The 23,561-nt window shown below is 38.8% G+C and overlaps 1 protein-coding gene across 7 annotated transcripts in view; it reads right to left on the reverse strand.

Moving 5' to 3' along the window:
• AHCTF1 (AT-hook containing transcription factor 1) overlaps positions 1-23,561 on the reverse strand; it is an 84,628-nt gene that overhangs the window by 58,839 nt on the left and 2,228 nt on the right. For 2 of the 7 annotated variants that reach the window (XM_032319361.1, XM_032319360.1), the window contains exons 2-6: positions 22,296-22,407; positions 11,321-11,445; positions 8,365-8,618; positions 4,767-4,947; positions 1,150-1,357 (exon numbers count right to left, since the gene is read on the reverse strand). In XM_032319361.1, coding sequence (XP_032175252.1) covers positions 1,150-1,357; positions 4,767-4,947; positions 8,365-8,618; positions 11,321-11,445; positions 22,296-22,407 — 880 coding nt within the window. Of the gene's footprint in view, positions 1-1,149; positions 1,358-4,766; positions 4,948-8,364; positions 8,619-11,320; positions 11,446-17,827; positions 17,976-22,295; positions 22,408-23,561 lie in introns of those variants that run through there. The other 5 variants (XM_032319365.1, XM_032319364.1, XM_032319366.1 and 2 more) reach the window with 4 other exon arrangements.

The following is a 23,561-nucleotide window of genomic DNA, read 5'->3' on the forward strand; positions in this document are numbered from 1 at the left end:
AAAGAGTTCCCACAAACCACATAGAAAAAAGCACAGTTAGCCAAGAGATGACAGCGCCAGGGGAAAGACTACAGAAACCAGGTTCCCTGGGCATTCACGTAGCAGCAGTTCAAAGACAAGAGCTGGGGCGCCTGGGTGGCTCAGTGGGTTGAGCCGCTGCCTTCGGCTCAGGTCATGATCTCAGGGTCCTGGGATCGAGTCCCGCATCGGGCTCTCTGCTCAGCGGGGGGCCTGCTTCCCTCTCTCTCTCTCTCTCTCTGCCTGCCTCTCAGTGTACTTGTGATTTCTCTCTGTCAAATAAATAAATAAAATCTTTTAAAAAAAAAAAAAAAAAGGACAAGAGCTGGTAAAAGGTTCTCAAGCAAAGAGAGGTAGGGTGGACTCGCCCCATGGAGCTACTAGGGACTGGCACTGCCGCTTCAGCCTGGTACTTAGCCATAAATAAACAAAGTCAGTCAGTAAATAAATAAATAAATAAATACAACATGCCTTGCGGGAAAAAATGAATATTAAACTGACAACTTACAAGAAAAACAGGCATCTACTTAACTCTTCAAAGAGATCAAAAGTTTATAATGCTGAGCTGCTACCTCCCTCAATTAAGGGTCACTTCTGTAGCCATTTTTTAAAGATTTTTTATTTAAGAAAAAAAAAAAAAAAGAAGAAGAGGGGCACCTGTCTGGCTCAGTTGGAAGAGCATGCAACTTCTGATCTTGGAGTCCTGAGTTAGAGCCTCATATGGAGTGTAGAGATCACTTAGATAAATAAAACTAAAAAAAAAAAAATCTTATTTTTAACCATACCCTTTTCTCTTTATGCTAATTTTAAAATAGTAATAATTGAGGAGGACATTGGGAGTTGGAGAGAAGTGAGTTGGGGAAAATCAGAGAGGGACAAATCATGAGAGACTGTGGACTCTGAGAAACAAAAATGAGGGTTCTGGAGGGGTGAGGGGTTGGACATTGTGAGAGCCTGGTGATGGGTGTTAAGGAGGGCACATATTGCATAGAGGGAGCGCTGGGTGTGATGCATAAACAATGAATCTTGGAACACTAAAAAAATAAAATTAAATTTAAAAAACAAAACAAAACAAAGTTATATTCAGAAAGAAACTACCAATAATCAAGTAAGAGAAGAAGCTATACTTACTCTCTTTTCATGCTTTTCATATTCCAAAGAGCTAGATAGCCGTCAGAGAAGCCCACAGCGAGCTGGTTCGTCCTGCTGATGTAGCGAAGGGCTGACACAGGGGTGCCCGACGGGCTCACCAGCTGGAAGCACAGGTGGCGGCCCTCACGCATCACGGTCTCCCTGATGTGTGGCACTTCGGCTGGGATGCCGGTTACAACTTCAAGGTCTAGAAAAACAAGACAAGTAAGATTAACAGATCACAACAACCATAAAAGCAAACGTTTTAGCCACTATTCAAGCTGCAACTGAGGACTACTGTGGTCAATTAAAATTAGATTCGTGATAACAAAGCACACTGAACTATAAAACAGCCAACCATTCCTAGTTAAATGCTCTAATTTTCAAAATCCATTTAACTGTGTGATTTTTTAAAAAAACCTCATGGTACATCTCAAATATTATCTGAAGTACACTTTTTTTTAAAAAAGATTACACAATTTCCTTAATAATCATAAACAAAGCTGACTGGGTTTTCTTTAAAAAAAAAAAAAAAAAAAAAAAAAAGCTGATGATTTCTTTATTCAAATTTAGAACTAAGAACCTAAATATTCCCCTTGGAGAAATGGCCAGTCCCCGTCTGGGGCAGAAAATACTAAGATGAGCCTAGTACATCGTGTGCCAAAAATCTAGGAAACTATCAACATCTAAAGGGGATTTGTCAGACTACATGAAGGTGTTCTCATAAGTTTAAAAAAATTTTTTCTTTTGAACATCAATAAACAATAATGAATGTAAAAGAACAAAACACATGAAGTACACAAAACCTCCTAAGTTCCTGTCCTCACCAACAAAAGATCTTACTGAACCATTTTAAGTAACCGTGTACCAGGTCCTTACCCTGAAAATTAGTACTTAAAGAAATAGTAAGCATTTATCCTGCCTCTTCCAAACAAACTGTATCTCAGGGTAAACAGCCCTAGTTAACGAGAAAATTCTTTAGATTAAGAGAATCTCAAAATCATTTTTATATCCCCTACTGAATCAAAAGATTTAGGTAACAATCTCGATGGATGAAACAATTTAAATAGGGTTTTTCAAGCTTGGCTCCACAGACCCTCTGGGTCAGATAAATTTTTGCTGGGGGAATGGTCCTATGCACTACATAATAGTGAACTGCATCCCTGGCCGGTCTATTAGATGCCAGAAGCACCATCTCCCTCCAGGAGCAACAACCAAAAACGTCCCCAGGATATTATCCCCTACAGGGCAAACATCAGCCCTGGTTGAGAATCCCTGGTACAAAGGCAGACGGGAAACTTTAACAAGGAAGGTTTGTGGTGTCATTGTTTGGACCCACTGATCACTAAAGGTGAAACAAGACACCACATGCCTCTCAATGTGATACAGCAGGAAATATCCAGCACTTCTGGAAGTGTCCCTGCCAGATGTCACATCTGAACCTAATCAGAGCTAACTTTCATTTGCAAAAAATACAAAATATAAGTGACACCACATGAAAACACTCCACTAATTCCAAAATGTGGGGCATTCTATCAATAAACTAACTTCTTCAGCAAGTCAGAAGAACTAAAAATAAATAGGAAAGGAGAGGACAGAGGGAGGTCCGCTCTACCTTCAAGGAGACAGGGACGTAACTCAAGTGTCATGTGTGGACCTTGTTCAGATCGAGATTCAAACAATACAAATGCAGAAAGATGCTCTAGAGCCAATCACAGCCATCTGATTATAGACCCATTTTGGACTACACCAAGGAGTTATTATTAATATAGTTAGGACTGATCATGGCATTACGATTACATGGTAGGACAGCCAATATTTGCTTTAAATTAATGCAGAGGCAAAAGGGTGAAGAGGGATAAGAAAGAAAAAAGATGCACATATGGTAAATTCTGAAAACCAAACTAAAACTTGAAACTGAAAACTAAACTTGAATTTAGATGATGGGTATGTGGGAGTTCTAATATATATTCTGTCTACTTGAAGATCTCTGAAATCTTCAATTAAAAGGAAAAATACTCAGACCCATATAGTGATATAACCACATACAAGGGCAGATTCCCTCAATGCTGTTATGAAGAGGGGGAAAATCATATATTGTACTTGATCCCTCTCCTAATCCCTCTGCTTCTGATAAAAAGCAAGGATTAAATTCTGCCAAAATAAATATTTCATACAATGGAATACTCTACACTTGTTTAAGAGAGTAAGGTAGACTATCTGTATTGATGTGGGAAGATGTACAATACTACCAAGTTTGGAAAAGTATAAAACAGTATAGTATGATAAATACCGGGAATTTCATTAAATAAAAAAAAGATTTATTAGAGAGAGAGGGAGAGAGCACATGCGTGCACAGGGGAAGGTCAGAGAGCAGAGAAGGAAACTCCCCACTGAGTAAGGAGCCCGATTCAGGACTTGAGCTGATTAGGGACTTGAGCCGAAGGCAGATGCTTAATTGAGTGAGACACCCAGGTGCCCCAAAACTTCACTTTCTGTGTTATGTGTATTACAGTGAAGTGCAAAGAATTGTAATCATAAATTACTATCATAAAAACTTCTGCATTAAACCCCAATTTTTTATTCAACAGCTCTGTAAATCTTATACCTGAGAAATGATTCTGATCTCTGATCACAATCCCAAGAGTTCCATTATAAAATCATCCTTGTGATGAATTCAACTATTGATTGTTGACCTCTGATTTTATAAAGGATGTTTTAACTCCACTATTTTGATCTGAAGAGTTTTAATTATGAATACAAGCATTTTTAATTAGCCTTACATCTAGAATGATATTATCTAAAAACTCTGAAACAAAACTTCAAGACTACTGAAGTCCTCAAAAAAAAAAAAAAAAAAAAAGACTACTGAAGTCCTCTATCAATTTTCCATAAAGAGAATTTCAAGCATTTTTTAAAAAAAGATTTTATTTATTTATTTGACAGACAGAGATCACAAGTAGGCAGAGAGGCAGGCAGAGAGAGAGGGGGAAGCAGGCTCCCTGCTGAGCAGAGAGCCCAATGCAGGACTCAATCCCAGGACCCTGAGATCATTATCTGAGCCAAAGGCAGAGGCTTGACCCACTTATTTCTGCCAAGTAAGTTTTTTTTCAAGTCGCATTTTACAGATTTAAAATTTTGCTCAGAAATCTGACTTGGTTCTTGAGTTTTTGGTAAAATACAATTTTTACTACTTGCAGTTTTAAACAGTTTTACTATGCACTGACAATTTTTATTAGTTATGCTCATTATAAACTGGGATAAAATAATGATCATTTCTTTCTTAGCTGATCTACAGAGGAATAGCTCTGCCCTAATATTACAGGATTGCTTTAACTATCAAGAAGGTCTTCAAGATCAAATGGTCCTTTCCTGAAACATTATAACACATACACTTTCTAAGGTTTTTAGGTTAGGGGCGCCTGGGTGGCTCAGTAGGTTAAAGCTTCTGTCTTCACCTCAGGTCATGATCTCAGGGTTCTGGGATCAAGCCCTGCATCTGGCTCTCTGCTCAGATGTTTTTAAAAAAGATGTTTTAAAAACAAACAAACAAACAAACAAACCAATCCGCTGCATCAGAATATTCAGATGCTCAGTTTTGGGTTTTGAACAATTACCTGAGGCTTCTAACTCATTCTGACTGCATGACATGTCATCCAGACACAGGTCAACAAGAAGAATCTGCCCAACATCGGTCACCACTGCAGCCACGCCAAAAAGCCATCGCAGGCTTGGGTGCAAATGCTGAGTGCTGGCACTGGCTCCTCCATGACTAATTATGGGTTCAATTGCTGTCACCTAGAAAAGCAGAATAAAGCATTTGTTTTTCTTATACAAAGTGAGAAAATACAATTAAAAAACTCAACAAACAAACTGGAAGTTAAAGCAGATTATTAGTTATCATGGATTTAAACATTTTCTATCAGAGAATTATAAATTTGCATTTGATACCTGTAAATCTGAATAACACTATGAAATCTTCAGATAAAATAGAAATGACACTGTTATTTCAATGTAAAACAAATCATGCAGTTGGAATAATAACGGTGTTTACTCCAAGTTTACTGTATGCCAGGCCTTGCGCTAATTGGTTCACTAACATTCATCATAACCCTGGATACTGGATCACATATAATTCTACCTGTTCAAAGATGAAACCATGCTGAAACTTAGAAAGTTTAGCTGGGGTTATTCAAGTCACACAGACATTAAGTGTAAAACTCAAACTTAGATTTTTTCTCTTCAAAGCTCTCAACCAACTACTCCATAATCAGATAGCCTCTTTTCCTGAGGAAGAGTAAAAATAAATCATTCAAGAAAAATTTACTGTTTACTCTTTAAAACAAATGTCCTGTATATGCCTTGAAGCCTGAAGAGGTCTAACCTTCTTTAAAAGGGCCATATAATAATGGACTTCACACTAAGCTTTGGCAGTGACTGGATCACTGACATTTAACAAGAACTTTAGTTATTTTTAAGAAGTCATACTGTAGCTACATTATAGAACTATGTTTTTACCCTTCCTCTCATGTGTCAAATCTTAAATGTCTATACCTAATAAACAGTCTATTTTATACTCAGCTTTCCTTCTGTTTCCTATTAGTTCACAATTAGGTATATCTGGTAATTAAGTACTTAGTGACTTCTACTATGATACTGATGAGTCCTAGAAAGAAAAGAGGAAATTAATTATCAATCGTTTATGCATTAATATAGAAGTTTGTTTCAGGCTGTAATTTATTTTTATTTATTTTTTCAGGCTGTAATTTATTATCACAGACAAAAGCCTGACTCTGTCTATAATTCATTGGTACACAAAACATTCTACAGTGTTTCTAATTCTGAAAGCTGTAATTTTATGGACTGTCTTCCTTTTCCAAATTATGGCAATAATGTCTATAAATAATAGAGCACAGTCTCTTCAATTCCCTCAGATAGGGGTTAAGAAATCTATCTCAGTTTGCATTCCCCACACAAATACTCTATGAATTAACTGATAATGGTACTTTAATTAATTTTAATGTAAGGCAGTTAAAAGCAAACAACTTTAAAAGGAAATATTCTGCCCTAGCCAAAAAACAACTAGTTAACCAAATTCTATGGAAGGTTATCTATCACTACTCTTCCAATGCTTCCTTTCTCCTTCCTCTTTCATGGGATGCCGACCATCCACACAACTGAGCAACCAAGAACTTATCTAAAACTCTTTTGTTTCGAGGCACCTGGGGGCTCAGTCAGTAAAATGTCTGCCTTCAGCTCAAGTCATGGTCCCAGGGTCCTGGGAAGGAGTGCCATGTCGAGCTCCCTGCTCAGCGGGGAGTCTGCTTCTCCCTCTCCCTCTGCCCCTCCCTCCTGTTCATGCGCATGCACACACTCCATTTAAAAAATCTTTAAAAAATAAATAAAAACTCTTGTTCCTTCTCAGTTACTCTTAACCAAATGATCAACAGGTCCTATCCATGTCACCTTCTGAATATATTCTGAATCTGCCCCATCCTCTCCCTTTCCAAGGTCATTTGCCTGGTTCAGCTCACCATTATTATCTGCCGGAACTACTCCAATCCAAAGAGCTTCTTACACTAGAGTTCTGCTTTAAACTTAAAATGTCTTCACCAGAGAGTTCAGGCAGACGCCACAAACTACAAACAAGGTCATTTACTATCTCAACGCTCGGCACTTCTAGACCCTACCTCCGATTTCCCCTCTCCCGCAGCCATTCCAAATAAGCTCAGTTCCCAAATGTTCCATATACTGTGACTTTTTACATGCTGGTCTCATTGCCTGAAACGTCCAACCTCTATGAGTAGAAATTACCTATCTGTTTTCATGTTCCATGTGCTTGAGTTTATCAAAATACTTATTACAGGGGTGCCTGGGTGGCTCAGTGGGTTAAGCCTCTGCCTTCGGCTTGGGTCATGATCTCAGGGTCCTGGAATCCAGCCCTGCATCGGGCTCTCTGCTCAGCAGGAAGCTTGCTTCTCTTCCTCTCTCTCTCTCTCTGCCTGCCTCTCTGCCTACTTGGGATCTCTGTCAAATAAATAAATAAAATCTTTAAAAAATATATATATTAAAAAAAATACTTATTATATTTATGCTGTAAACTTCTGACTTGTCTTCTCCCACTAGATTATCAGCTTTTTCAACAGTGTGGACCAAGTTCTACGTCTCTACTCATCTCCAAAATTTAGCACACAGCTTGATCTACACTAAGCACTCAATAAACTGCTAAATTAATTCTTCCCTTAACATCTACACTAGCAAGTACATATAAGATAACCAGGCTATAAACCACTTCAGATCCCTATATTTGCCCACTGAGTCTGTTTTCCCAAACTGCAAAAACATAGTATTCTGACATTTATCTCTTAACTTTAAAAAAATGCTATTCTATGACTACAATATAACATTTATATGAATGCATGTATTTGTTTATATGTTATATATTATTTGTGTATGGTTTATATATTATCCATATTGTATAGTGTTTATATGCTATTAAATATTTGTTGCATTTTTTTTCCACACTATGTACAGAGAGAATTCTACTCTTCCATCATTTTGCATTTATACGTGTGTGTACATTTGGTAAGGGCACATACTTTTTCTTAGCATATGGAAGAGCAGGAATAAACCTACTGAAGAAACAACCTGAATTCAAAGTACTTCTATACTTACTACTGGTTAAGATGTTTGCATATGGAAGGCATACATATATTAGAATTAATAAATTATAAATAAATCCACTATTTAAATATCATTCAAATCTTAAACAACAAGGAAGACCTATCTTCCACAGTGCTCCAAGGCTACAGTTTCAAATTAAAAAAGACAAAACAAAAAATGCCATACTAATGAACATAATATTCTAATATAAACTTTCAGTGTCCTCGAAAAACACAACCGAGGATAACAAGACTCGGATGATACTTTTTAGAGAAAAGAATGTTAGAACCCTTAATGTCATCCCTACTTTCACTCTGCAATTTTCTAACCAAGAATAAGAAAGTTCTATTGTAAGTGTTATGTTCTTTTGATAATATACTATCTTGAACCTCTTTCGATCTTGAACTTCTAATGAAAACGAACACACTGTCATAAAAGTAAACAAATTATAAATGGACAGCTCGGTGAACAGTCACGAAGTGAACACACCTGTGTTCCCAGCAGGAGCGCCGCTCAGAAAGCAGAAGCTCACAGACCTTAACCAGGACCTACCCTTCCAGGGAGAACAACTGCTTTAACCACTCTGGACACGCCAAGGTCATAAAGACAGAGAACACTCCCTTCGGCTTCTTCCAATCCAATTAACAATCCAACTCTCTTCTGCCAAGAGAATTCCTTCAGAGCCAGGATCACAGGCGGCTGTTGACTCACTGCACTGAATCTGTAGGCAGACAGCCGCTCTCCTGTGAGCGAGTGCACCACCTCCAGATGCTGACCACACGCCAGGCAAGCAAGTCCTCTCCTCCCTAGAAGGAAGGGGAAAAAAATGTTGCTTATTTTAATACCGTATGTACACCACCTAACTAAACAGCAGTTAGATCTTCTACATATATAATTAATTTTTTATTTTTTATAAACATATATTTTTATCCCCAGGGGTACAGGTCTGTGAATCTTCTACATATAATACACAGCTCATCACAGATATAACTTTATCATCTCCAAAGTGAAATCTATTTATAGAACAGAGTGGTCCCAATTAGTGAAATATATTGAATATCTATTACCTCAATAATAAAGCAGCCATTCAGTAAAGGTACCATGCCATGTGGGGCCTTTATACATGCTATAAACAGATTATCTCATTTATTCCTTGTCACACCTCATCAGAGGTAAGTTCAGTTAAACTTTTTCTTTTTTTTTTTTTTTTAAGATTTTATTTATTTATTTGACAGACAGAGATCACAAGTAGGCAAAGAGGCAGGCAGAGAGAGAGGAAGGGAAGCAGACTCGCTGCCAAGCAGAGAGCCCGATGCGGGGCTCGAACCCAGGACCCTGGGATCATGACCTGAGCCAAAGGCAGAGGCTTTAACCTACTGAGCCACCCAGGCACCCCTATTTAAACTTTCATACAGTTAAACAACTTGCTCAAATATGTATGGCTACAGGGTGGCTTAGTTTGTTAAGCATCTGCCTTCAGCTCAGGTCATATCTCAGGGTCCTGGGATTGAGCCCCGTGTCAGGCTCTCTGCTCAGCAGGAAGCCTGCTTCTCCCTCTGCCTGCCACCCACCCTGCTCCTGCTCTCTCTCTAATAAATAAGTAAAATCTTAAAAAAAAAAAAGCATGGGTACAGATACCAGAGCCAGAGTGCATCATGAGTCTAATGCCAAAATTCACACTTCCACTGCATCATACCACAAGGATTAAACCAGGTGCTCTGGCGCTCATGAAGTGGAACACACGATTCTATCCCCGAAGAGTTCAAACTTTGAGAAGACATAACTAGTGTAACAATAGGAAATACCAGAAGCCCTTCCTGACTCCTTACTAGTCATGTCTGGATTTTATTATGTACAAAATATAAAGTAACTGGGAGGTTTTTAAGCAATCTGATTTATGTTTTTAAATGTTACTCTAGCTGCTAAGCAGAAAATGGATAATAAGGGGGAGCACAGGGTCCACACCGGAGGAGAATACCCTCTGCCTGGTCAGTGACCGTGAATAAATACAAGTGGATTGACTTTATTTATGTGGAGATTCAGCTCAGTGACAGGACTAAAAGGACTGGCTTATTGATGAATAACATATGGGGAAGGTAAGTAAAACAGGAATTAAGAACAGACTCGAATTTTCCCTTGACCAACTACATGACTGGTGGTAACTTTTCAATTTGTGATGTATACCGTGCATCTAAGTACACAGCTGGATATACTACATTGTAAGGGCAGCTACCTAGTTTAAGGAAATAGCATGGCACAATGAAGGTCCTGAATACATGGGATTCAAAAATCACTTTCACCACTTGCTGCCTGTATAACTGGGATATTTGATTCTTAGCCACACAGAACAGTAAGGGTCTAATACCTCAATGAAAAGTTGTTACAGTGCCTGGCATACAGGAAGCACTGTTACTACTTTTAATAATCAAGGGGGTAGCACTCTAACTAGCTAAATGACTGATAAGTTTTGTTGTCTACCTGCTAGGATGGATAGTTGTGAAATTCATTTTCAGGAAAGTCTCCTGCAAGACCTTTCACTAGACTGAAATCCACAATTTAATGGCTACTCTGGTATGGTTTTCTGCTGCATTATATAATCAAACTACACATTAGAATCTTGTTCAGATTAGTGGAATTAAGAAACAAGACTTTCTGGGATGCCTGGGTGGCTTAATCGATAAAGCATCTGCCTTTGGCTCAGGTCATGATCCCAGAGTCCTGGGACTGAGTCCTGCATCGGGTTCCCTGCTCAGCAGGGAGCCTAGTTCTTCCTCTGCCTGCTACTCACCCCCCTTGAGCTCTCTCTCTCCTTGCTTCCCTCTTTGACAAATAAATAAATAAAATCTTAAAAAAAAAAACAAAAAACCCCACAAGACTTTCTGAGTATTTTGTATTATCTACGGCCCTACAATCAGATTTTTATAATGACTATTTAGATTCTAATCCAAATTCATCACCAATAAAACTTACTGATGGATCATAAAGAAATATCAGGGGCGCCAGGGAGGAGCAGCTGGTTGAGCATTCAACTATTAATTTAGGCTCAGTCATTATTTCAGGGTTGTGAGATGGAAGCCCTGCATCAGGCTCTGCACTGGGTACGGAGCCTACTTGAGAGTCTCTCTCTCTCCCTTCCCGCCCCCTGGCTGGTACACATAAGCGAGCGCGCTCTCTCCACCCCCCTCAGAAAAAAAACACAAAAAAACAAAAAACAAAAAAACCCCAGCTGTGTATTTCTATTTTCTAAATATAAATATCCAACACTGAAAGATACAAAGTATACAGCATTTTTCATAAGGAAAAATGAAAAATAACCATCCCAAGATTCAGTGAAAATATGTTTGAGAGTATACAGGTGTTATTACATAACTAACTGTAGATGTTCTATACTTATATAAGACCACCATAACCAAGTATTGTTTTTTCTTCCACAGTAAAAAAAAATTATAATACATGCTCATTAGCTTACAAATCAATCAAATCTAAGTTTTCAGCAATATTACCATACCTGCAGCAATCTTTCCCTGAAGCACAGATTCCACTGATACTTCATCTTCGAGGGCCTGAAGACTCACTTCTGGCAAGGGCAGAAGACCACTAGTCACTTTTGCTGTTAAGCCTCGCATACTTTCACTGTAAGTATTTTTAAAAGATAATATTATTACGATATATTTGTACTATAATATACTTGATTATCTCTAGCCAGAAGGAAAAAAAGAAAAAGCCACCACATAAAAGTAAATAAGCTAAAACTAAAATCTGATCATAAAACCCACTTTACGTGCTTCTGGGTCTGAGGTGGTTCCCACCTAAAAATGTATTTCCCAACAGCTTTAGGAGAGTATAGATTTATTAAGCCAGATGTCCTAAGGACATACATGATTCCCTAGATTGTTTGAAAACTGGTTCAACGCCATTAATCTTATTGCCTGACCTACTCTCAAAGAACTCTTCACACACAAACAGGAAGAACTAATGCATTTTAGAAAAATTACTGCTATGGTCAAAGGGGAGAAAGTCCATAAAAAAATGTCCAAACACAGTTATCTCAAGAATCGAGTCTGGGATGTGTCTTTAATTCCACAGAAGAAAAAAAAAATCAAAATGTATCTTTTGCTTCCACTATAGAGATTAGATTCCTGGATGATCCTTATATTGTAAATAACCAAAAATGATGGTTAAAATACTTTTTTGAATGAACTGATAGAGCCAAACATGAAGAGACAGCGGGGGGCACCTGGGTGGCTCAGTGGGTTAAGCCTCTGCCTTCAGCTCAGGTCATGGTCTCAGGGTCCTGGGATCAAGCCCTACATTGGGCTCTCTGCTCTGTGGAGAGCCTGCTTCCCCCTCTCTCTCTGCCTGCCGTTCTGCCTACTTATGATCTCTCTCTGTCAAATGAATAAATAAAATCTTTAAAAAAAGAGAGAAAGAGACAGCAGGATTTTGGAAACCTCTAAGCTGGCTTGGGCCTTGAGGGTTGGTTACCAAATCCAATGCTGGTGGTCTCTGACTTTGAGACTCTTGAGATGCATAGAGGCAGAAGAAAAAGCTATGGACTAATAGAGCCAAGGCACACAAAGAAGAGCCTCCTCCCCATGCCATTCAACTCCATAAGGCTATACCATTAGCCTTATCAGTGAGATAAATCAGTGAGAAATCAGTGAGAGAAGCACCCACTGTGCAGGACAGGGAGCAATAATGCTGCTCCTCTTGGCCATGGCTAGAAGTATCTGCTCAGAAAAAGAATATTTCCCTTCACACAAAGTGGAGGCCAGAATTCAAGCTATGATATTTGACAATACTCAGACAGCAATGTTTTATAAATTATTCTCAGGTTGGTAATGCTCTACATAACCCACAGACACCACCAAATATTCTCCAGAATCTCAGAGTTCTCAAAGATGAAATTCCAAAGAAAATGACTCACAGTCAAAATAACAAACTAGAACAAGGAACTCCAGCCAGCAGAATCAATCTATCAAAGATTTTAGATATTGAAAAAAATCAGAGAACAGAAAATATGTTTAATATGGTAAAGAACTCAAAGATCTAGCTTGCTAGTGAGGAAGAAACTAAAAATTATAATGAAAAAGGTCAAGTAGATTTGAAAAAAGTAACATAACTCCTGGAATGAAAAATTATAAAATTTAAAACTCAATTGGTGGGGGGTGCCTGAGTAGCTCAGTCCTTAAGACTATGCCTTTGGCTCAGGTCATAATCCCAGGGTCCTGGGATGGAACCCGACATTGGATTCCCTGCTCAGCGGGAAGCGTTTCTCCCTCTCCCACTCCCCCTGCTTGTATTCCCCCTCTCACTCTCTCTCTCTCTCTCTGCCAAATAAATAAATAAATAAATAAATCTTTAAAAAAAAAAAAAAAAAACCTCAATGGGGGAGAAAACCTCAAAGGAGTAATGAGAATTGCAGCAATATGCAACAATATGGACAAATGTCAGAGTGTGATAATAATAAAAGGAGCAGGGCACCTGGGTGGCTCAGTGGGTTAGGCCGCTGCCTTTGGCTCAGTTCATGATCTCAGGGTCCTGGGATCGAGTCCCGCATCGGGCTCTCTGCTCAGCAGGGAGCCTGCTTCCCTCTATCTCTCTCTCTGCCTGCCTCTCTGTCTACTTGTGATCTCTCTCTGTCAAATAAATAAAATCTTTTAAAAATAATAACAATAGTAATAAAAGGAGCAAAAAATATCCGCAGAAATGATTATATTCACATAACATTTAAAAGGCTATAAAACTAAGAAAATAATATTTAAAAACACAAACATATGTAACAAAACTATGAATAAGCAAGGAAACAAACACAAAAACCGTAACAGTAGTTACTTGGACTATAATAGTAGTTACTTTGAGAAGAGGGAAAGGGGCTGGAATGGAAAGGAATACAGAAGAACTCCAATGTCCTTTTTCTAAAACTTTTACGGTGAGTAGACAGGTAATCACTGCATCATGATTCTTTTTAACTTACAAATATTCTTTTGTCTCCATTCAACAAATAGTACTCTTGTACCTACTTAAACAAAAGCAAACTCAAAAAACAAATAATACAGCAAACTAGGACGAGAAAGAGAATCCCCAAACTCTTCGAGAATGTAGGACAGAGAGACAAAGAAATAAGTAGTTGAAAGTTACAGGCAAGAGGGGCACCTGGCTGGCTCAGTCAGTGGAGGATCTGACTCGTGATCTCAGTGTTGAGTTCAAGCCCCACACTGGTGTAAGTCTACTCAAAAATAAAATCTTTAGGGCGCCTGGGTGGCTCAGTGGGTTAAGCCGCTGCCTTCGGCTCAGGTCATGATCTCAGGGTCCTGGGATCGAGGCCCGCATCGGGCTCTCTGCTCAGCAGGGAGCCTGCTTCCCTCTCTCTCTGCCTGCCTCTCCAACTACTTGTGATTTCTCTCTGTCAAATAAATAAATAAAATCTTTTAAAAATAAATAAATAAAATAAAATAAAATAAAATAAAATAAAATCTTTAAAAAAAAGTTACAGGCAAGAGAGGAAGAAGATCTAACATGTTTATTCAGAATCCCTCAAAATATAACACTAAATAATAAGGAAAAAGCAATATTCTAAGGACACCTGGGTGGCTCAGTTGGTTAACTATCTGCCTTGAGCTCAGGTCATGATCCCAGTATCAAGTCCCACATTGGGCTCCTTGCTCAGCGGGAGCTTGCTTCTCCCTCTGCCTGTCACTCCCCAAGCCTGTGCCCATGTGCTCTCTCTCCCTCTGACAAATAAATAAAATCTATTAAGAGGACAAAAAAAAAAAGCCTGGGGCACCTGGGTGGCTCAGTGGGTTGAGCCTCTGCCTTTGGCTCCAGTCATGACCTCAGGGTCCTGGGATCAAGACCTGCACATCTCTGCTCAGGAGGGTGCCTGCTTCCCCCTCTCTCTCTGCCTGCCTCTCTGCCTACTTGTGATCTCTGTCAAATAAATAAATAAAATCTTAAAAAAAAAAGAAGAAGAAGAATCAATGTTCTAAAAGGTATTTCCCAAATCTGTAGAGACCACACCAATTCTCTGGAATTGGGAAGAACAGTGAATCCTAGGTAGAATAAAAAGAAATGACTTCTCAACAACAGTGGAAGCCAAAAGTCTGGAATATCTTGAAAATTCTAAGCAAACACTGCTGTCAACATATAATTATATATCCCTGGAATTATCCTTAAATATGAAACACGTTTTTAGAAAAAAACAAAAACAGTCTACCACAAATACACTCTCCCTTAAAGGGAGTCCTAAAGAATTATAGCTAGAAAGCTTCAGGGAGAATAGCGATCAGAAAGTCTGAGACACAAAAAGAGCTCTAGATATCAGCAGTGGGGTCCCCTGAACCTCATATGATCCATGTAATAAGCATGGAAAGAAACTACCAGAAGCCAAGGGATGAATCATTGGAAAAAGAGAGGAGAAACAATCCCCAAAGCTTACACAAGGCCAGGAATACCTCCAAAGTGGAAAAACCTCCTAATACATGAGGCACTGAGTAGAGTACTCAGAAAGGTACTGACTGCTTCAGTGGTGTGGGAAAAAAAAATTACCTCCCCCTTTTAAAAAAGATTTTATTTATTTGAGACAGACAGAAAGCGAGAGAGAGCACAAAAAAGAGGTAGACCTAGAAATAACACAGAAGTTAGAATTACTGGATGAGGACATTAAATCAGTTATCCTAGCCATAATACCTCTGTCCAAGAAGACAGAAGATATATCAGAAGATATAAAAAAGACCAAATCAAACTTCGAGAGATGAGAAATACTGAATGGGATTCAGACACTTAAAATATTACTGAACCTAAACATCCACAGAAGAAACTATCTAATACGAAGCACATGGAAGAAAAAAAAAAAAAAGGCTGAGGCAGAAAGGAAAAGAACAGAACATCAATGACGTATGGGACAATATCAAGTGCCCTAATATATAACAGCAATCTCAAAAAAAAAAAAAAGGACAAATATTTAAAAACTTATGGCCAAAAGTTTCCAAATTTGATGAAAACTATAAACCCACAAATCCAAAAAGGCCAACAACTCAACCACAAGGCACATGAAGAAATGGCACCAAAATACATCATACTTGGGCTCACTTCAGCAATACATATACTAAAACTGAAACAAAATATATCATATGCAAGGGACAAAGAAAATCTTAAAAAGTATTACACTGCAAAGATGAACAAGAATGACAAGAGACTTCTCGTGGAAAACTATGCAAGCCAGAAGATGGTGAAACAATATATTTTAAGTTGTGAAAGAAAAAAAAAAATTCAACCTAGAATTCTATCCCCTGTGAAAATATCACTTAAAAATGAAGGCAAAATACTTTTCAACACACAAGAGTGAAAAAGACAGTCACCAGCAGATAGGAAGTACAAAGAATGTCGAATAAGTTCCTTCAGAAAGAAGAGTATGTTGAACTGAATGAAAATGAAAACATGACCTACCCAAATTTGTGTAATACAGCTTAAAGCAGTGTTTAGAGGGAAATTCACAGCACTAAACAACTAGAAGATCTCCTATCAGTAACCTAAGCTTCCACCTTAAACTAGAAAAGGAACAAATTAAACCATCAACAGAAGAAAGGAATAAGAGAACTGAATTTAACGAAACAAAACAGAAAAATCATAATTGAAAATAATCCATGAAACAAAAAGCTGGTTCTGTACGATTAAGAAAAAAACAAAATCAAAAAAACAACAAAACAGAGAAACAGATCAATGAAATCAAGAGACCAGAGACTGAACTATTCCACTTATGACAAAAATAACATTTCAAATCACTGTGAAAATGATACCAGATGGAAAAATCACAAAATTTTAATAATGTCCTGAGATAATTTAGCCATCCCTGCTGGGAAGAAAAAAAAACTCCTCCTCCTCAGTATGACACAGAAATGGGAAATTATAGATGAATAAAAAAAGATCAGAAGGCATTCCCACCCTAAAATGAGTGGTGAGGGGAAGGAAGCTACAATCTATGAAGCAACTTCCATGTACTGGACATTAATTAGACTTCAAATCTTTAGGTAAAACTGACACCATGTCTGCCCTATAGTTTCGGGCACCCTGCCTTATCTTTGTATCCCCAGCACTATTGTTCTGAGTAGCACAGCATAAAACACTTTTTTGAGGAGGGAAAAACTGCTTCAATGGCTAACACCAAAAGATAATGATCTTGAGGTGAAAACTGACATATGGAAATAAAAACTTTCAGGGTAGGGGGTACTCAATGGTCTAGAAAGAGAAAACTCAAGGGAAAAGAATGATCTCAGAGAGTACACAGAGCCATTTGACTTAATCACTAAATTCCAAAATATAATAATTTTTAAACTGTAAAAAAGCAGCCTAATTTGAAGGAAAACCTTAAAGGTAAAGTTTATAAATCCACAATTAATCTAAAACAAAAGGAAGTAAGGGTGCCTGGCAGACACAGTCAGTAGAATATGTGACTCCTGACCTTGGGGTTGTAAGTTCTAACCCCACGTCTGGGGCAGAACCTCCTAAAATAAAATAAAAGGAAGTAGAAAGTTTTGTGAAACATTTGCTATCTTGAATGTATCAGTGGGTAGATTTTTATTACTATTCTGTTACCTTACATCAAAATAAATTCAACAAGGGGCGCCTGGGTGGCTCAGTGGGTTAAGCCGCTACCTTCGGCTCAGGTCATGATCTCAGGGTCCTGGGATCGAATCCTGCATTGGGCTCTCTGCTCAGCAGGGAGCCTGCTTCCTCCTCTTTCTCTCTCTCTCTCTCTGCCTGCCTCTCCATCTACTTGTGATCTCTCTCTATCAAATAAATAAATCTTTAAAACAAACAAACAAATAAATAAATAAATAAATAAATTCAACAAAATAAAGTCAAATTTGCATTAACCCATCAGAAACAGAACCCGTGCTGTAGGGACTGTTTTCAAGTGTTAAGAGGTTCCAAGTACACTGTATCTATGTATTTTTTAATTTCTTCTTTAATTTCCTGGGTGACCCATTTATTCTTTAGTAAGATGTTTTTTAACCTCCATGTATTTGTGGTCTCTCCAGCTTTTTTCTTGTGGATTTCTTCAAGTTTCTTACTGCTGTGATTGGAGAGGTTGCTGGCTGGTTCAGTTGGTGTGTCTCTTGATCTCAGGGTCGTGAGTTTAAACCCCATGTTGGGCGCAGAGCCTACTTTAAAAAAAAAAAAGACAAAAAAAAAAAAAAAAGACAAACAGCGTTGTGATGGACAATACCCATGGTATGATCCCAATCAGCTTTTTTAAAATTAGAAATAGAGGGGGGGAGAGAGAGAGCACACTCAGGGTGGAGGGGCAGGGGCAGAGGAAAGGGAGAGAGATCTCAGAGACCCTGAGATCAAGACTTGAGCTGAGATCAAAAGTCAGATGCTTAACCAACTGAGCCAGCCAGGCACCCCGATCTCAATCTTTTTGCACTTGATGAGGCATGATTTGTGACCTAGCATGTGATCTATTCTGGAGAATGTCCCATGTGTATTCTCAAAAAGAATGTGTATTCTGCTGCTTTAAGATGAAATGTTCTGAATATATCTGTTAAGTCCATCTGGTCCAATGTGTCATTCAGAGCCATTGTTTCCTTGCTGATTTTCTGCTTTGAAGATCTGTCCATTGCTGTAGGTGGGGTGTTAAAATCCACCACTTAAATTATCGTTCCTCTATGTTTGTTGTGAATTATTTTAAATATCTGGGTGCTCCCAAGTTGGCAGCATAAATATTGACAAGTGTTAAGATCTTCTTGTTGAATAGATCCCTTTATTATGATAGAGTGCCCCTCTTCAGCTCTTATTACAACAATTGGTTTATAATCTTGTTTGTCTGATCTAAGGATGGCTACCCGGCTTTCTTTTGATGTCCATTAACAATGAGAAATGTTCTCCATCCCCTTGCTTTCAATCTGCAGGTGTCTTTGGGTCTCAGATGAGTCTCTTGCAAGCAGCATACAGATGGGTCTTGTTTTTTTAATCCATCCTGACACTCAATGGCCTTTGACTGGAGAATGTAGTCCATTTACACTGAGTAATTATTGAAAGATATGAATTTAGTGTTCTTGTATTACTTGTTAAGTCGTCATTTCCAGAGAATTTCTGCTCTAGTCTTTATTGTTTTTGGTCTTTCTTTTTCCACTCAAAGACCCCTTTAATATTTCTTGCAGGGCTGGTCCAGTGGTTATGAACTCCTTTAGTTTTTGTTTGGGAAACTCTTCATCTCTTCTACTCTGAATGGCAGCCTTGCTTGATAAAATATTCCAGACTAGCTATTTTTCCCATTCAGCAGGTTGAACATACCAAGCCACCTTCTTCTGGCCTGCCAAGCTTCTGCGGTGATATCTCCTGCTAACCTGATGTGACTTCCCTTATAAGTTAGGGACTTCTTTTCTCTTGCTGCTTTGAGGCTGTTTTCTTTGTCTCTGTATTTTGCAAGTTTAACTACAGTGTGTCTTGGTGTTGGCCTGCTTGTATTGATTTTGTTTGGAGTTCTCTGTGCCTCATTGATTTGGATGTCTGTTTCTTTCCCCAGATTAGGAAACTTTTTGGCTATAATTTCCTCAAATGCTTCCTTTGTCCTCTCTTTTTTTTTTCTTCTGAGACTCCTATGAAATTCTTCTTCATCTGAGACTCCTATGAAATGAGCATTATTACATTTTATGGAGTCGCTGAGTTCCCAAAGTCTACATTCATGATCCAAGAGTTTTCTTTCCATCTTCTTTTCAGTCTCATTATTTTCCACAATTTTACCTTCTACGTCACGTACTCGTTCCTCTGCTGCTTCTATCCTTGTGCTCACTACACCCAGTCAGTTTCAAATCTCAGTTATAGCATATTTATTTTGGCTTGACTAGGTTTTAAGTGTTTTATCTCTGTGTTAAGGTACTCCCTGGTGTCTTCTATGCTTTTCTCAAGCACAGGTAGTATCCTTATGATTGATTGTTGTCTTAAATTCTGGCTCAGGCATATTACTTCTCTGTTTCAATGAGATTCCTGGCCATGACCTTTTCTTGTTCTTTCTTTTGGGATGAATTCCTCAATCTTGACATTTTGTCCAAGTCTCTGTCTTCAGTATGTTAGGAAGGCCTGTTATGTTTCCTGTTCCTGAGAATACTGTAATGGCTTTATTATGAAGAGGCCATATATCATCCAGGGCCTGGTACTTCAGGCAGTGTCCTGTTGCGTGCTGCGTGCCACCGCGCTGCTGCTGTGTTTGGGCTGCTCTTTCCCTCAGGTCAGTCCTCTGCAGAGCTTCTCCGTGCCTGCAGTGGGCAGTGTTTGGCCCTTGGCCAGAGTGTGGCGAGTTTTAACTAGATGTGCTCTGGTCTGCTTGTTAGAAGAGACCTGATGTGGTTTCCACTGGAGCTGAAGTTCTGCAGCACTCTATGGTCAGTGTATGCGTTGGGGGTGGGTTGTGCTGGTCTTCAAGGGGGAGAGGCCCACTACCTGGTTCTCAGGCACACTTGTGGTCCAACTTCTCTGTAAAAGTACTTGTCCTAAATTGATCCATGATTTTCTCTCTGCTAGGCCCAGTCACAGTTCCATAACACGGACTTCTGTACAGGTACATCCAAGGTCAGTCACACATCTCCAAAGCACTGTTGCTTCTGCTCTAGCTGATGCCTTCCACCTCAGGCCAGTAACAAGATGCTCTGCAGCCACTTCAACACCATATAGCAAACCCAAGTACACAGTATTTCCGCAAAAGATTAAGATTATAATGATGTTAAGTTAGTGCTATCCTTAGAAACTTAGAGATTAAATTTAAAGGCTCTAGAACTTTGAATCCTTGAAGCTGTTAACTTCCTTAGTGATCTGTTTAATCTGTCACATTCAATGGATAATGAGTTTATCAATTCTGAGTCTATTTCTTAATTCATTCAACCAATACTAAATGCTTATCATCTGGTAAAATGCTCCACACACAAAAATGAAAGGCTGAAACCACAGCTTCCTTCTAAGTGCTCCTCTCTCTTCAAATCCCCATTTCCCTTCTCCATTCAGTTGTTTCTTAGGATTACAATAACAATTATAATTCACTTCTTGGTCCTGCAAGTTAGACTTAGCTTCTACATAACTAAAGGAATTTACCCCTTTAGAACCTCTGGATTTCGAGCTGTATTCTCAAACTGATGCTATTTCAAGAGGAAAAAGAATTTCTCAAAGCTCTTAGTGTCTGAGAAACAGCAAGCTGAACAATAACTGCAGGTTCCATCCAGAGTATTAGAAAAGGCACAAACTTTGAATTAATATGGCTTTAAGTCCTGGTTCTACTGCTCCCTAATACATGTAATGTTGGACTTCTCTACTCCGTCTTCATGTCACACCCAAGCTTCTAGATAATGTGAATACCTATCTTTCTAACTCTTAGTTTATCATGGGGCCTGGCACAAGAGTTTTAAAAAAGTGCTCAGTGAATGAAAGAAAGTTTTTCAAATTCACAAGTTAGCCTCTGAATCCACAGGGCAAAAATTGGCTTCAAGACCTTTCAAATCACAATTTACAGTATGAATTTTAACATTTTAAGCACAATGAAGAGAACTGAAAAATTATACTATTAGAAAGAACATCTCATATAGACATGTATGTTCACAAATATACGCTCTGCTCAGTTTTGTACAAAATTAAGTAGAGTCCCAGCCTTTACGACATGTCAACATCAGCAACCTCTGAAAGTTTCAATTCCTTCTGAAGGTCTAGGCAGGCAGAGCAGGACATTGGGAAAAAAAAAAAAATGCTGGCTGCCACTGAAATAAAAATGTTCATCTTCTTGATACCACAAAAGGATTATATCATTTTTCTCAAAACCCTTCAATGACTCCCTACTGCATATAAAAACCAATATCCTCAGCCACAGGCAATGAATGGCAGCTCCAGACTATCTCTACAGGGCTGTCTCCCAAATTCACCAGAAGTTTGCTACTGCCCAGCACTTTCATTCTTTTACGCTATTCCCCCCTTTCATCTCTATGTGCCAAAACCCCATCCATCAAAGACTAAACTCCCAGTGTGGTCTGCATAGACCCATCCTTTCCCACTAATCTCATCTCTGAGCTCACTCTTTTCTACTTTTAGGTTAGCAATCATAACTATTATTTTTGAAACTTGTTATTTTTGTTTGTCTGTCCTCCCACCCCCCATAGTATGAATTCCTAAAAAGCAAAAATCATGTCTTGTTCCTGTTAATTCCAGAGTCACAATGCCTTGCAACTAACAGATCCAAAACATGGTATTTTAGGACAGCAAAGATACTCACCACAGGGAATAGAAATAGAAATAGACTGGTTAAGCAATAAAATCGACTTTTAAAAACTCAATGTTCTTAAAAGCCAACAAGAAAACAAACAACCCAATTAAAAAATGGCCAAAGACTTTAGCAAACACTCTCTAAGAGGATACACAGATAGCAAGGAAGCACATGAGAAGCTCCATTTCATATGTCATCAGAGAAATGCATTTCAAAGCAATGAGACACCACTGCACACCTTTTAGAACGGCCCAAATCCGGAACACTGACACCACCAAATGCTGGTGAGGATGTGGAGCAACAGGAACTCTCCTTCACTGCTGGTGGAAATCCAAAATGGTACGGCCACTCTGGAAGATAGTTTGGCAGTTTCTTTCAGAACTAAACATATTCTTACCATAGGATCCAGCAATCACACTCCTTGGTATTTACCCAAAGGAGCTGAAAACATGTCCACACAAAAAACTGCACACAGATGTTATCACAGCTTTTCCTCGTAACTACTAAGATCTGTAGAAAACTAGTACGTCCTTTTGTAGGTGAATGGCTAAATAAATGGTAGAATATCTAGGCAACGTAATATTCACTCCGTTCTGAAAAGAAGTGAGCGAGGGCCCCCTGGCTAGTTCAAACAGGAGAGCCTGTGACTCTTGATCTCAGGTTCCAGACACTGGGCAGAGAGATTACTTAAATAAACAGACAAAAACTTTAAAGAAGAAATGAACTATCAAGCCATGAAAGGACATAGAGGAATCAGAATTATTACTAAGTGAAAAAAGTCAATTTGAAAAGGTTACATACTGCATGATTCCAATGACAGGACAATTCGGGAAAAAGCAAAACTGTGGAGAAAGTAAAAAGACTTTCTTGGTTGCCAAGGTTTAGCAGTAAGTGAGGGATGACTAGAGAGAGTACAGAGGATTTCTAGGGCTGTGAAAGTACTCTGATAACACTATAACGGTAGATACTTCTCATTATACATCTGTCCAAACCCACAGAACATACACCACCAAGACTGAACCCTAATGTAAACTGTGAACTTTGGTGATAATGATGTGTCCATGTAGGTTCAATAATTGTAACAAATGCTCTAATCTAGTGGGGAATGTTGATAATGGGGGGAAGCTATGCCTGAGTGGAAGCAGGGAGAGTGTGAACTACAGTCTCTGTACCTACCACTCAACTCCGCTGTGAGCCTAAAACAGCTCTAAAAAAGTAAACTTATTAAAAAGAAAAATCTCTTAATGGCCACAGAGTTTGGGGTCCAACTTATTTTTAAATATATATGGTCTCAGTACTAAGAAGCAAAATAAAATTCACAAAAATACTAGGAAAGATTTTATAACACAGAATACTACAAATCAGGGGTGCCTGGGTGGCTCTGCCTTCTGCTCAGGTCATGATCCCAGGGTCCTGGGATGGAGCTCCACATCGGGCTCTCTGCTCGGCAGGGAGCCTGCTTCTCCCTCTCTCTCTGCCTGCCTCTCTGCCTACTTGTGATCTG

Source organism: Mustela erminea, chromosome 17 (assembly GCF_009829155.1).
Source record: "Mustela erminea isolate mMusErm1 chromosome 17, mMusErm1.Pri, whole genome shotgun sequence".
In the NCBI taxonomy this organism is placed as follows: Eukaryota; Metazoa; Chordata; class Mammalia; order Carnivora; family Mustelidae; genus Mustela; species Mustela erminea.